The sequence below is a fragment of the Perca flavescens genome, chromosome 22, assembly GCF_004354835.1.
Source record: "Perca flavescens isolate YP-PL-M2 chromosome 22, PFLA_1.0, whole genome shotgun sequence".
Lineage (NCBI taxonomy): Eukaryota > Metazoa > Chordata > Actinopteri > Perciformes > Percidae > Perca > Perca flavescens.
The window spans coordinates 24642629-24657004 of NC_041352.1; the positions used below are offsets into that span (position 1 = coordinate 24642629).

Below are 14376 nucleotides of genomic sequence, written 5' to 3' on the forward strand. Positions count from 1 at the left end.
ATCAGTTGCATTGTTTTTTTTAATCAGGGCAGCAGTTTTCAGATAACATTATGTGCTTACATAATTACAAAAGGGTTCTCGACTGTTGTAGAAAGAAGTGGCGGATCTTTAATGCAATATCTACATTGCCCATTAGCAACCAACATCCAATGTCCCAAAGGCACATTCTGTTTACTAATCTGATATCATTTTAAAAGGCTAACTGAGAAAACATTGGAGAAACCATTTGCAATTATGTAATCATATAATGTAATCTGAAAACTGCTGCCCTGCTTAAAAAAACAATGCAACTGATCTCAGCTGGTATTCTGTCTATAATGGAGTGGAATGGAAATTTCTAAGTGACCCCAAACTTTTGACCGGTAGTCTATCTATCTATCTATCTATCTATCTATCTATCTATCTATCTATCTATCTATCTATCAATCTATCTATCTTTGGTCTTGCATTATCTGGGTGTCAATTATTGAGCAACAAAATATAGTTGTGTAAGTATCTAGTTTGAAGTTATTAGGCTGTTTCAGTTAATGTTGTGTTTAATCATATATGGATTTGCATTTAGTCACATTTCAAATTATTTTACAAACCTAGGGGAAGCCCAGAATTTTAGGATTTCTTACAGAACTACACACACCATAAAACAAAACTACAAAAGCTCTTTATGGCGTCACTAAACAGCGAAGGACCCGACCCATGAATTAAAAAAACATGTTTCACAAACATATTTCTTTACTTTTAGAAGCAGGAAAACAGATCAAAACTCGTGGCCTGTTCGGTGTTTAGCGGTTGTTAACGGCATATCAACTACATCAGCTTTATTAAGAAAAATATATTTTATAGTAAAAAAAAAAAAATTGCATCAGATTTGTGAAAGGACCCCGTTGCATCTACTTGGATGAGTCACGCGAGTTTCAAACCACGTCTTTGTCATTTGTCAGAGAAAAAAAATATATAACAGATGTCTTGTTTTAAAAGATATGTGATTTTGTACTAACAATACAAAAAAGGAACATAATTTGATGTAATAACTGATTGTTGGAAAAGGGGAAAGAGCCGTTTTTAGCGGTTGATCAGGCATTCGGCGAAGCCTCCTTCTTCATTCCCTTTTCATTCAAGATGGCGGGTGACGAGTCTGGTACAACGCTTGGTCAGCCTCATCTGGCTAGACAAGACCTTAGTTCTCTGGTAAGTGTCAGTTTAACTGCTTTTACAGCTTTGTGTTTTAATGTTTGTGGCTGTCGGTCCGTCGTGTTGCTAAAACGGTCACACAAAAGGTGAACGTTGTAACCGCTAACGGTCGCCGGTGCTGCGCCTCCGCCGCCACCCGGCACATGACGGCAGGCCTGGCGGGGCGGAGAGCTAATACACACGCTTTACTTCTACAACGAGGTTACATTCGTTTTTACCGATATGTCAAAATGAGAGACACGTTTGAATGTAAAATATGTATTTACAGCGCCGTAATAGTCGCCGACTGTGTTATACGTCAGTAATGTCTCCTTATCCCAGTTGGAGCAAAACGTTAGCATCATATGCTAAGTTGAAGTAAAATCCCTTAAAATGTTAATGGGGTTCGTAACGGGGATGGAAGCTGGGACGTGGTTCAGAATGATTACACATTTTTATAGGCGTTCATCTGTTTTGACCATGTGAAGAGGGACAACATTTAAACTAATATCACCATGGAACTTCCGTAGTTGATTACTTACATTAAAGACAATTGTTTTCTGTATTACTACACGTGTAGCTATTATACGTTTTCTGAAATGTTATGTTTCAATATGGAAACTAAGCATTCTTATCACATTTGCGCATAAACTAATTCAGGCTTACAATATGAAATCATAACTTTGAAAGATTGTAAAATCCATACGTTTTAAAATACAGTATCTCACAAAAGTGAGCACACCCCTCACATTCTAGTACATATTTCATTCTATCTTTTAATGGGACAACACTGAAGAAATTACACTTTGCTACAATGTAAAGTATTAAGTGTACAGCTTGTATAACAGTGTAAATGTGCTGTCCCCTCAAAATAAGTCAACATACCCTTCACCAAACCTAGAGATTGGCATGGGGTACTTTCCATAAAATCTTCTCTCAATGCAAATCAAACCAGCTATTAGGCTAACCGACATAAAAACAATGCTAATCTCTAGGGCTGTGCTCAATTGAAGAAATTCTTAGTCGACTTACACTCATTCAATTGTATCATTGATGTGGGGGGTATGGTGAAGGGTATGTGATGATGGGGTATGGGGGGTATGGTGAAGGGTATGTGATGATGTGGGGGGTATAGTGAAGGGTATGTGATGATGTGGGGGTATAGTGAAGGGTATGTGATGATGTGGGGATATGGTCAAGGGTATTTGATGATGTGGGGGGTATGGTGAAGGGTATGTGATGATGTGGGGGGGCTATTTTAATTCCAAAAGCCAAGGGAACTTTATCAGGATGCATAGTATCCTGGATCCATAAAATAACTGGCCTTTAAAAATAAATATCTGCCTGCCTCTATGGGAATTTAACATAGGGGTGTACTCACTTTTGTTGCCAGCGGTTTAGACATTAATGGACGTATGTTGAGTTATTTTGAGGGGCAGCCCATTTACACTGTTATACAAGCTGTACACTTAATATTTTACATTGTAGCAAAGTGTAATTTCTTCAGTGTTGTCCCATTAAAAGATGTAATGAAATATTTACTAAAATTTGAGGGGTGTACTCACTTTTGTGAGATACTGTAAATTGAAAATGTGTTTTTCAATAGAAACTATTTGTTTTACATGAATACGCCAAATGTTGTGTTTTTCTGATTTTTAACTTTTGAGTGTCCACTTCACATGCAGAGTCAGTGTGGGGCCAGTGTTTGTGGGTCTGTCTCTATGCTAGGCCCCCCTTTGTTTCTATTGGCCTCCAGGATTAAAGATGGAGGCAGCTCTGCTCACCGTGAAAATGTGTCAAATGTCTGTTTTTCAGTATGTGATGAGTCTAATGTGAGTTGTACTCTTGGCAGGATGTGTCTACTCTGACGCCTCTCTCTCAGGAGATCATCAGCAGACAGGCCACCATCAATATTGGTATGTTATCGGACAAATAAGGATCAGATTTAGTGTCTTTTTAGCATATTTAGAAATGTCAAATGAGGGCTGCTTGTTTTGACTCCGGTCTCCCTTCTCTTCTAGGCACCATTGGTCATGTGGCCCACGGCAAGTCCACAGTAGTGAAGGCCATTTCTGGTGTTCACACTGTCAGGTTCAAGAACGAGCTGGAGAGAAACATCACCATCAAGCTAGGATATGCTAACGCTAAGGTAGGGGGCAATGGGGATTGTTTTTTCTGAGGGTAATCTGGACCTTTCCTGTCTAACGAATGCCCTTTTTTTTTTATTATTTATTTTTTTTTATTTTAAGGAAAGTCCTGAATGATTTTGGCTTTTGCCTATTTTTATTTTTTTTTTTTTTTTTTTTTTTTTTTTTTTTGCAGTAAACACTTTGTTTGTTAATGGTATCCAGAGCATTACAGAAACACATCCACCATTAGAGACATCTTGCGTCGTTCCCAACACCCCTACCCTCTCAAAAGTAGGCAACAAATACACAATTTAAGGACATATGCACAAAAAGAAATTGAGACAAGCAACAGAATCCACATCAGTAACATCAAAGAGCATCTGGCCAATCTCCGGGTTATTACCCGTCACATTTCTCATGTATTTCACATGCAGATAATAAAAAACAAACCAAACCCTTGCCTGTCTTTTGATAACTTGTGCATACCCTTCAATAAAAAGTCTGTCTGGTACCACAAACAGAACAATATACATTATAGAACTGGGAGGAATGTGTGTACTTGAATTAAATGCCGATAGTATACATTGTATAAAGTCTACTCTTCTGGGAGCAATGTATTCGGTCCACTTAGACCATAAGCTGGCAAAATCTTCTTGCCGAAGTTTGAGATGATAAGTCAATCTCTCCATTTTGTATATGTCATAAACTATGTCTATCCAGTCATCAATCAAAGGAGCCTGTTGCTTCAACCATTTACGGGTTATGGCCTTTCTACCTGCAGCTAGTAAGATGGAACCTATTTTGACATTTTCTAAATCCTAAGTTAGAGTTGGATCTTTAATTCATGCAATGCATGCACAATATCAAACTTATTTCTGGTTAAACATTATAGAAAACAAAGAAGTAAAGTTGATTAATCACTTCAGAGGGCATAAACCTTTTAAATGGAGTACTGTTCTTGGTTTCATATTCATGCACAAGTCTTCAGATTTCCACTTCACTTGGAATACATTAAAAGTGCCTCTACACTCATGTTTTTGCAGGTCTACAAGCTGGACGACCCCAGCTGTCCCAGGCCAGAGTGCTACAGGTCGTGTGGCAGCAGTACTCCTGATGAGTTTCCCACAGACATCCCCAACACCAAGGGCCACTTCAAACTGGTCAGGTAAGGCTATATCTACACCGCTACGTATTCTTTTGTAAGCGGCGCGTTGAGACAACGAATGTCTCCGTCCACACAAGAGTTTTAGCTCTAGTAGCAGAACTAATCTCTGTCCATATTAACACGTCTGACAACAAATCTCACATGACCGTTCACACACACTGGGCATGTGCGTGGCGGTGTAAACAGGAAGCTGACTGACGTTACTCATGGTTGTAGAAGTTAAAATACAGAAAATACTTTGGAGAAAGAACGACAACGTTGAAAAATAAGAGCAGGGATTTATAAGCTTGGACGAACTGAAAGGTGTGTAAGCTACCTAACCGATAAGACGTCCTTTCCAAAAGGTCTCCGTTTCTGGCCGTCCAGACTACAAAGCAACCCCAGAGTTTTAGGGGCTCGGAAACAACATTAGTTTTTAAACCAAAACTTAGTAGTGTAGATTTAGCCTAAGGCTGAATGGAGGGAGGAGGACTCTGTGTCCCAAAAGTCCAGATTAGGACTGTGTGCTCCTTAAATCCTTTGCGATCAGTTTGACTGTAAACTAGCCTGGATGCCGGCCGAACTTAGCCCCGCCCACAACATTTGAGGTCGGGGAGTTTGGTCTGGACTTGATCAACTATGCTCGAACCAGAGCTGTTCAGACCAATCAAATGGTCAGGACGGGCTTTATACGATGATGGGCAGATGATCAACAATAACGTAAAGCCTGCCTTTGACTCGCCGCTTCGGTCGGTCTCCGATGCTCTGATTGGTTGTAGGTCTATCCGATACTCTGATTGGTTGTAGGTCTATCCAATTGAGTGCAGAGGCATTTTCTTGCCTGGTTGGGTTGAAACACGCCCCATAATCGCAGCCCAATGGAGCAGAATCAGACTCGTATTCTGACTAGAATCTGAGTAGGACCGCGTCAGGCTAACTGTAAACTGGTGACATCTGTCAAATATTTTTCCATGCATCAGTGGGACTCTTTCTTTTCTTTCTCCCAGACACGTGTCATTCGTTGACTGTCCTGGCCACGACATTTTGATGGCAACTATGTTGAACGGAGCCGCCGTCATGGATGCAGCCCTCCTGCTTATTGGTAAGTCTGTGGTTGCTTAACTCCCACCAGCAAGACATACAGTACAGGCCAAAAGTTTGGACACACCTTCTCATTCAATGCGTTTCCTTTTTATTTTCATGACTATTTACATTGTAGATTCTCACTGAAGGCATCAAAACTATGAATGAACACATATGGAATTATGTACTTAACAAAAAAGTGTGAAATAACTGAAAACATGTCTTATATTTTAGATTCCTCAAAGTAGCCACCCTTTGCTTTTTTATTAATAAGGGAACAAATTCCACTAATTAACCCTGACAAAGCACACCTGTGAAAACTATTTCAGGTGACTACCTCATGAAGCTCATTGAGAGAACACCAAGGGTTTGCAGGGTTATCAAAAAAAGCAAAGGGTGGCTACTTTGAAGAATCTAAAATATAAGACATGTTTTCAGTTATTTCACACTTTTTTGTTAAGAACATAATTCCATATGTGTTCATTCATAGTTTTGATGCCTTGAGTGAGAATCTACAATGGAAATAGTCATGAAAATAAAGAAACGCATTGAATGAGAAGGTGTGTCCAAACTTTTGGCCTGTACTGTACGTGTGTTATTTACTCCCAGTTTTACGTCTTAAAGTCATCTGATTATTGTTGTCGTCTCTGTCTGCCAGCGGGTAATGAGTCGTGTCCTCAGCCCCAGACGTCGGAGCATCTGGCGGCCATAGAGATCATGAAGCTGAAGCACATCCTCATCCTGCAGAACAAGATCGACCTGGTGAAGGAGAGCCAGGCCAAAGAGCAGTACGAGCAGATCCTCGCCTTCGTACAGGGTGAGTTGGCTTGAACTTGCATTCTAAAGAACGTAGGTTTCCGCAAGGTCTTCAAATGTCTTAAGAATTCTGATATTTAAAAATTTAAACGCAAAATCAAAATTGAAAACTCATCTTATTGTCACGTAAGGGCCCTGTTGATGTTGCACAGAAGTTTTATAGAAGATTTTGTGTCTGTTAAGAGGCACAAAGGCACTCTTTAGAACATGCCCCCACAACTGCCGTTTTAGCTAACTGGGAGCTCTGGCCATTAGCTGCAGCAACTCCAGTTTGCTACCACGATTTCGTTTTTTTTCTCCAATCGACTGTACTCCATGACATCTAGTGGTCAAGATTCAGGTAAAAATAATCTGGAATTCTCCTTTTTAAGCCCTTTTTTAAAAAATCTTAAATTTGCTCAAGTATTGTGTTCTAGGTCTTAAATACATTTCTTTTTTTTTTTTATAAAGATTATTTTTTGGGCATTTTAGGCCTTTATTTCCACAGGACAGATGAAGACATCAGAGAGGAGAGGAGTATACCTCCTATATATGTGCTCCTGCTCTACCAACTGAGCTAACCAGCCACATAATTTCACTGTTTTAAGACTACAAATGAGACCAACATGTAACTTATATTGCAGCCAATCAGCTTTCGTGTTATTGCCATGGGTCTCTTTCGGATTGTACACAAAGAGTTTATTCTTCAGCTATGGGGAAGTGCAATACTTGGCTTGAAAAATGGAATTGAATTTAGGGCTTAGTTGATGATAAGCCCTAGATAGATAAAGGTCTTACATTTCCTTCCTAATGGTCTTAAAAATTCTTAAATTTGTTTGGTGAAACCTGCCAAAACTCTGGTCAGGGGACTTGTTTTTATAATCCAAAGCGACCTGAGCGTTCCTAACAACAAAAACATCCCATAAAGTTACCTTCAAAGGAACAATTTCTATAAGAAGTTTGTGTAACTCTGCACCTCTGAATGCACAGTACAGTACAAGCAACACTCACACCAGACACTTACCGTTTCCCAAAATAAATCACAGCTTTGGTGTCACCCCTAAGAAAACTACAAAGGCTTTACAGCCCTCTGTCAAGCCTGCAGGGGTGAGAGATTTTGAGTGTTAATTGGTGTAAGCTGATGTGTAAATAATAATCGAGATCAATCCAGCCTGAACGGCATTTTAAATTTAACTGCAAAGCCACGTAATGTTAAAATGTTATCAAAAAGGAAACCCTTTTTCCGGTATGTTGGTTAAACAAACGGGTGACTCTACAGGTCACTTCCTGTAAACAGTTTGCTCTCTGTAATCTGAAAGTGTTTGTGTGTGTGATGTTTCTCCTGCAGGCACGGTGGCAGAGGGCGCTCCCATCATTCCTATCTCCGCTCAGCTGAAGTACAACATTGAGGTTGTCTGTGAGTACATCGTCAAAATGATCCCCGTCCCCGTCAGAGACTTCACCTCCGAGCCCAGACTCATCGGTAAGACAAATCACACAGGTCTTTCTTCTGATTAACTTATTGTGTGTTATCTGCTTTCTGTTTCCTCCCCCCTTTCATGGTTTTAGCCTTTTAGCCACATTACACTCACATTGTTGTTCTGCTTATGCTATAAAGCATTTCATAACTTTGTTTAAAGATCCTATGACATGATGCTCTTTGGATGCTTTTATATAGGCCTTAGTGGTCCCCTAATACTGTATCTGAAGTCTCTTTTATATAGACCTTAGTGGTCCCCTAATACTGTATCTGAAGTCTCTTTTATATAGACCTTAGTGGTCCTCTAATACTGTATCTGAAGTCTCTTTTTATATAGACCTTAGTGGTCCCCTAATACTGTATCTGAAGTCTCTTTTATATAGGCCTTAGTGGTCCCCTAATACTGTATCTGAAGTCTCTTTTTATATAGACCTTAGTGGTCCCCTAATACTGTATCTGAAGTCTCTTTTATATAGACCTTAGTGGTCCCCTAATACTGTATCTGAAGTCTCTTTTATATAGACCTTAGTGGTCCCCTAATACTGTATCTGAAGTCTCTTTTATATAGACCTTAGTGGTCCCCTAATACTGTATCTGAAGTCTCTTTTTATATAGACCTTAGTGGTCCCCTAATACTGTATCTGAAGTCTCTTTTATATAGACCTTAGTGGTCCCCTAATACTGTATCTGAAGTCTCTTTTATATAGACCTTAGTGGTCCCCTAATACTGTATCTGAAGTCTCTTTTATATAGGCCTTAGTGGTCCCCTAATACTGTATCTGAAGTCTCTTATAGTTTTCAGTCTCACAATGAGCTTTCCTTAAGATGTACCATTTCTGTGTCTGTAGCTATTGAGGAGGAGAGGGGGGGGGGCAAGGTGGAGGGTGGGGGTGTGGTCTTGACCAACTGCCACTTTGCTTGTTTTAAAGCCATGATGTCTCTCTCTCTCTCTCGGGTGGGCCAAATTCTCTAGGTGGGCAAAGCAGAGAAAGGGGAGGTAACCTTGCTCCTTATGACCTCATAAGGAGTAGATTCCTGATTGGTCCATCTGAGCTTTCATTTTCTCAAAGGCAGAGCAGGATACCCAGGGCTCGGTTTACACCTATCACCATTTCTAGCCCTGGGGGGCCATAGACAGGCTGGGGGAACGCATATTAATGTTAAAAAAACCTCAAAGTGACATTTTCATGCCATGGGACCTTTTAGTGAAATGCGGTGTCTACATTTGTGCGGTAATAAATCAAACCCTTGGGTGTTCCAGTCATCAGATCTTTTGACGTGAACAAACCCGGCTGTGAAGTGGATGACTTGAAAGGAGGCGTGGCCGGAGGAAGTATCCTGAAGGGCGTGCTCAAGGTGAGATTTGTTCTTGTTACTTCATCAGAAGAAAACTGTGATTCACAGTTCACACATGCACGTTTCAAACTGCAGCATCGAAGCACAAAAACCTTGGCTTCCGTACCAAAATAAATGTTTATTTTACGAAATAAACAATGTGCTACACAGGATTAGTGGAGAAACGTGCATGTGTATCTTCTTCACCGTTGGCTCTCCACTTGTATTGATCTTGGGTGTGGATGACCTCCTGAAACAAGCACTGACCATAAAAGAGGTGTTTCAGTTTGGCTAATTATAAACTAATAAACCATTCAGTTCAATTTTATTTATAGTGTCAAATCATTAAAGCAGTTATCTCAGGACACTTTACAGATGGAGTAGGTCTAGACCACACGCAGTAATTTACAAAGACCCTTCAATTCCAGTGATTCCCCTAAGAGCATGCATAAGTGCAACAGTGGCAAGAAAAAAAACTCCCTTTTTAGGAAGAAACCTTGGCAGACCCAGGCTCTTGGTAGGCGGTGTCTGACTGTGCCGGTTGGGGGTGTGATGAACAGTGGCGATAATAGTCACAATAAAGATAATGACTAGAAGTAGTAGTTGTAATAGTTCATGGTGTGGCAGGGCGTTGGCCGGACATAGCAAGTCGAAGCTGGTCATTGCAGAGCGTAGCGGGGTGTAATGGGGCACAGCAGGTTCTATCCAACAGTTCTCTACCCCTGAAGCTGGGTGTCCCTCTAACCCGTCCTCCTCTTCCTCCTCCTCCGCTCTGTGTGACCTCCAGGTGGGTCAGGAGATCGAGGTGCGGCCGGGTATCGTGTCCAAAGACCATGAAGGAAAGCTGATGTGCAAACCCATCTTCTCCAAGATCGTCTCTTTGTTTGCCGAGCACAACGACCTGCAGTACGCTGCACCCGGAGGCCTTATCGGTACGTCCACACATTTGAACTTAGATTTATCCTTTTATTCATAATTTAACCTGCAGGAGCTGAAGAAGCAGACAGGAGCTGCAGGTCTGATGCTGAGGTTTTCTGTGTTTTTGCCTGATCTTCTGTGTCGCTGTAAGCGCTGTGACTTGTCAACTTCAAAGCAATGACCGACTTATATGTAACATATTTAAAGAAAACATCCTGTGACAAAAAAACGATTCAGATAGGGCTGCAACTAAAGATTTCTATTATCGATTATTTTTTGGGATTAAAGGTGCTGTAGGTAAGATTGTGAAGACCAAGGACTTAGCCAAAACATTTGAACATCGACAACTTCTCAGTCCCTCTCCCCCCTCTCTGCTAAAGCCCAAAACGGTCTCCTAAGCCCCTCCCCCCACAAATGAGAATGAATGCGTGTGCATGAGCAGTGATTGACATGCAGTTAGCAATCACACTACAGGCTGTAGGAGGTGCCAGAGGAGCCGGATTTGTTTTTTTTCCTTTAATGACCTACTTCATGTAGTTCTACTGGAACATAGGGTCAGTTGCAGCAAATATGACAGAAAGTTAGTTAGTTTTATAAGGCTTACCTACGGCACCTTTTTAATTGTTTGGGCTATAAAATGTCAGAAAATTGTGGAAAGCCCAAGATGACAACCTCAAATGTCTTGTTTTGTCCACAACTCAAATATGTTAAGTTCACTGTCACAGAGGAGAGAAGACACTAGAACAATATTCACATTTAACAAGCTGGAATCAGATTTTAGTTTTCTTTGATTATCAAAAGAGTTGGCGATTGAATAGTTGACTAACTAATGGATTCATCTTTGCAGCTTTAGATTCAGACATGAAACACCAGCTCACAGAGAGTTATGAACTGAACATATAAAAGTAAGCTGTGTTTGTGTCCAGGCGTGGGCACTAAGATCGACCCGACGCTGTGCCGAGCGGATCGTATGGTCGGTCAGGTGCTGGGCGCCGTCGGAGCGCTGCCAGAGATCTTCACCGAGCTGGAGATCTCCTACTTCCTGCTCAGGAGGCTGCTGGGAGTCCGCACAGAGGGAGACAAGAAGGCTGCCAAGGTGAGGCATTTGTAGTAGTCCAAAAAACGTCAGGAATGCTGTAACTGGGCTGTAAGATGCAAAAATATTGTGGAAATATTGAAGACCTTGAAACACAACATTTAACATTCTTTATTCTTAAAAGAGAGGAGCTGATCAAAGAAGAGATTCTTAAAGTTTAGCTGCAGATGTGATTTTAGTTAAATGTGACTTTACTGAGAGTTGGTGCCGGTTTGTTTAATCTATTATCTCTTCATGTTCGGACTTCTCTCGTAAACTCATCCAGGGATGAGTAGCGGCAGATAAACACACTCATGTTTGTATTCATGAATTCTTTCTGTTTTAGGTTGAGAGAGTTTAGTGTGCCGTTAGAAACCCCCTCCATCATCTTCGTGTGTCTCCGCAGGTCCAGAAGCTGTCTAAGAACGAGGTTCTGATGGTGAACATCGGCTCGCTGTCGACAGGCGGCCGCGTCAGCGCCGTGAAGGCCGATCTGGCCAAGATCGTCCTCACCAACCCCGTGTGCACCGAGGTCGGGGAGAAGATCGCTCTGAGTCGACGCGTGGAGAAACATTGGCGGTAAGCTTTCGGACTACCGTTGTGACGTAGTGCAGCAATAATGTCAAACTTTTTAGGCTTTTTACATGTTTATGGGGAAATGTCAGGGAAATTGCAGTGGTGGCCTAGAGGTTAGAGAAGCGAGCTTGTGACCGGGAGGTTCACAGTTCAATCCCCAGACTGACAGGATCAAAATCTCAGGTGCCCTTGAGCAAGGCCTTTAACCTCCAACCGCTCCAGTGGAGTGGTTGTACTGGGCAGCTCCCAGGTATGGATGTGGAACTGTGTGAATGTGATCAGGGCCTTCCTGCAGAAAAGAGGCTGCCTCTCGGTGAACCTAACCCGAATAAATAAAGGTTAAATAATAAAAAATTATAATTTTGACAATTGGCTACTGATATTTTTGTGTTTTTTTATTTATTCAGATCCTCAATAGGTATAATGTTGACTAACATCTTTGTACAAGTATCAACATGTTGGTTAGACAGTCTCTGCAGCAACAGAACCAGTCTTAAGATAGCTTGATATGAAAACCCATGCATGGGGATGAATCATAGCCAACTGGCACAGAAAGATAAATCTTATTGTTCTTCTGTAGAGGAAATTTGTCTTTGGAAGCCAAGATTAGTCAGAGCTTCTGTAATTTTTTCATTAATTTTTGGATATTTATGAATGATGCTCTTTCCATAATCGTAGTGGGTTGTTTACGTTGTTACAATTCAAACTATTGGGGGGGCGGAAACATCCAAAATACACATTTAGATGTTTATTTTACCCCACTGTGTCTATTTGTGCCTGTAAATTCCTTCTAAATTCACCAAAGATTAGCATTAGATAATGCCTGTACACATCCTTAAACATAACTATTTTAGAAAACCTTTTTTCATTGGGATATCATTTTTTATTTTATTTTTTTCCCCATACTCACCTGGGGCGTCTCCCCATTGTCATCTGATTGGCTCCTGTCATTTTCTTCCTCAGCCTGATTGGATGGGGACAGATCAGGAGGGGCGTGACCATCACACCCACCGTGGACGACGACTGAGGAGAGAGAGAAGGAAACTCTGCCGTCACCTGGACACCACAACCATCACACTCTTCTTCTTGGCCTTTTGTTGCTCTTTTTGTTTTTAATTTTTTTTTTTTTTTTTTTTTTCCCCACAAGGAGTAAAGAAGGGAACGCAACAGGACACATCAGTGTTTTAAAGATGCCTCCTCCCTCCGCTCGTCTTCCTCAGCAGCGACATGAGGAGGTCAGATTAGGTCCAGTTCAGCCTTTTCACCTCTTTTTATTTTACTGCAGAAGAAGAGCATAGGAGGAGGAGGAGGAGGGGGGGGGGAGGCCCTTTAGACTATGATAACAACCCTGCAGAGAAGGTTCACATTCAGCCACTTGGCGAAGCGAGACCTGGACGTTGATTCAGTACAGAAATGATCCTGTACTGTCCGCAGATTTCAGTCATATCTAATAAAATAAATTTGGAAGAAATGTGCTCGTCTGTGTGTCGGCTCTCTTTGTGTTGCAGCTGAAAATGCAAATTGACTGCAGATGAGTCTTAGCCTGGTTGACCCCAGACCATTCTCAGTTTTAACTGATGCTACGTTCACATGTGGACGGCTATTTTCATAAACTGACATTACAACCTCACTGTTTTCAAAAATAACATTGCGCACAGCTGTCAGTTTTCAGAAAAGTTAGCGTTTACACGTCTGTGTGTGTGTGTGTGTGTGTGTGTGTGTGGATATGCCATCGAGAACAGATTCCTACTCGGAATCGTTTAAAAAATTACGATTTCATAGGAATCGTTTCTTTAGTGGAATCGTTTGGAGGATTTGGTTTCCAATCTGATCATGGGGTTCCAAATTTAATATGCGCAAGTTTTGGTTTCCGTTTCAGGCGCTTGTTGTGTTGCAGCCGTGGAGCACCGTAACGCCGCCTTCACACTGGCAGTTGAAATCATCTCCAATCTATGTCTCCAATACGGCTTCAAAAGGACCGGAAGTCATTCATTTCCTATGGAGATTCGCAGACCGCATGCGGACCGGGTCCGAACGAATGCGGTGCGAAAAAAATCGTGTCAGTTGGTCATCCGGATGCGTTCAAAAAATTGAACTATTGCGAAAAGCTACGGACGGTTCCTATCCGACGGAAGTTAGCGTTGCTATGGTACTGATAAACAAACCTGCTAATGCTAATTGGTTAGCTAGCAACAGACGTCTAACTTTTGACATTATACCGCTATATCACATTTAACCGACCTGACATGTCAACGTCCTGGGCAACTTTACTCCACCCGGCAGCCTTTCTATTTATAGCTGTATAAGAGAGGTCCGAGAGAATCGGACATTCAGACACTTATCAGTCCTTCTAGTCTCTCTGCCATTTTTGTAAATCGCTTCCGAAGCTTTTCAGCGGTGTAGTACGACGTCCGCTGGGGGCGTATTGCGTATTACGGAGCTGATTTCAACTGCCAGTGTGAAGGCGACGTAAGCGGCGCTCTAGTGTGACTTTATTTTACATTGAAAAAGCCTCCGTCAAACTGCAACCTGCCATTGAATCAAAATAAAACTTTCCTCTTATTTGTGTTTCAACTCCACCGCTCAAAGAATCAGAGTTGGAATCCGAATCGTTAGAATCCAAACGATGCCCAACCCTAATGAAGAGCATGCCAAACCTGTAGGTGGCGGTGTA

At 41.5% G+C, this 14376-nt stretch overlaps 1 protein-coding gene across 1 annotated transcript; it reads left to right on the forward strand.

The window, feature by feature from the left end:
- Positions 1-900: 900 nt before the first annotated feature.
- On the forward strand, positions 901-13177 carry eif2s3 (eukaryotic translation initiation factor 2, subunit 3 gamma). Its single transcript, XM_028569769.1, has 12 exons — positions 901-1185; positions 3020-3083; positions 3189-3316; positions 4340-4461; positions 5448-5542; positions 6182-6340; positions 7667-7801; positions 9060-9154; positions 9921-10065; positions 10978-11147; positions 11533-11705; positions 12666-13177. Exons 1-12 carry the CDS (start codon positions 1117-1119, stop codon positions 12727-12729), a joined length of 1419 nt encoding a protein of 472 aa, XP_028425570.1. The 5' UTR covers positions 901-1116; the 3' UTR covers positions 12730-13177.
- Positions 13178-14376: the final 1199 nt, after the last annotated feature.

Excerpts from the sequence above, each read along its gene's own strand:
- eif2s3 (XM_028569769.1), top strand. The coding sequence starts at position 1,117 with ATGGCGGGTGACGAGTCTGGTACAACGCTTGGTCAGCCTCATCTGGCT. Across the intron at positions 6,341-7,666 it reads GATCCTCGCCTTCGTACAGG|GCACGGTGGCAGAGGGCGCT; the intron begins GTGAGTTGGCTT and ends TTTCTCCTGCAG. Across the intron at positions 11,148-11,532 it reads GAGACAAGAAGGCTGCCAAG|GTCCAGAAGCTGTCTAAGAA; the intron begins GTGAGGCATTTG and ends GTGTCTCCGCAG.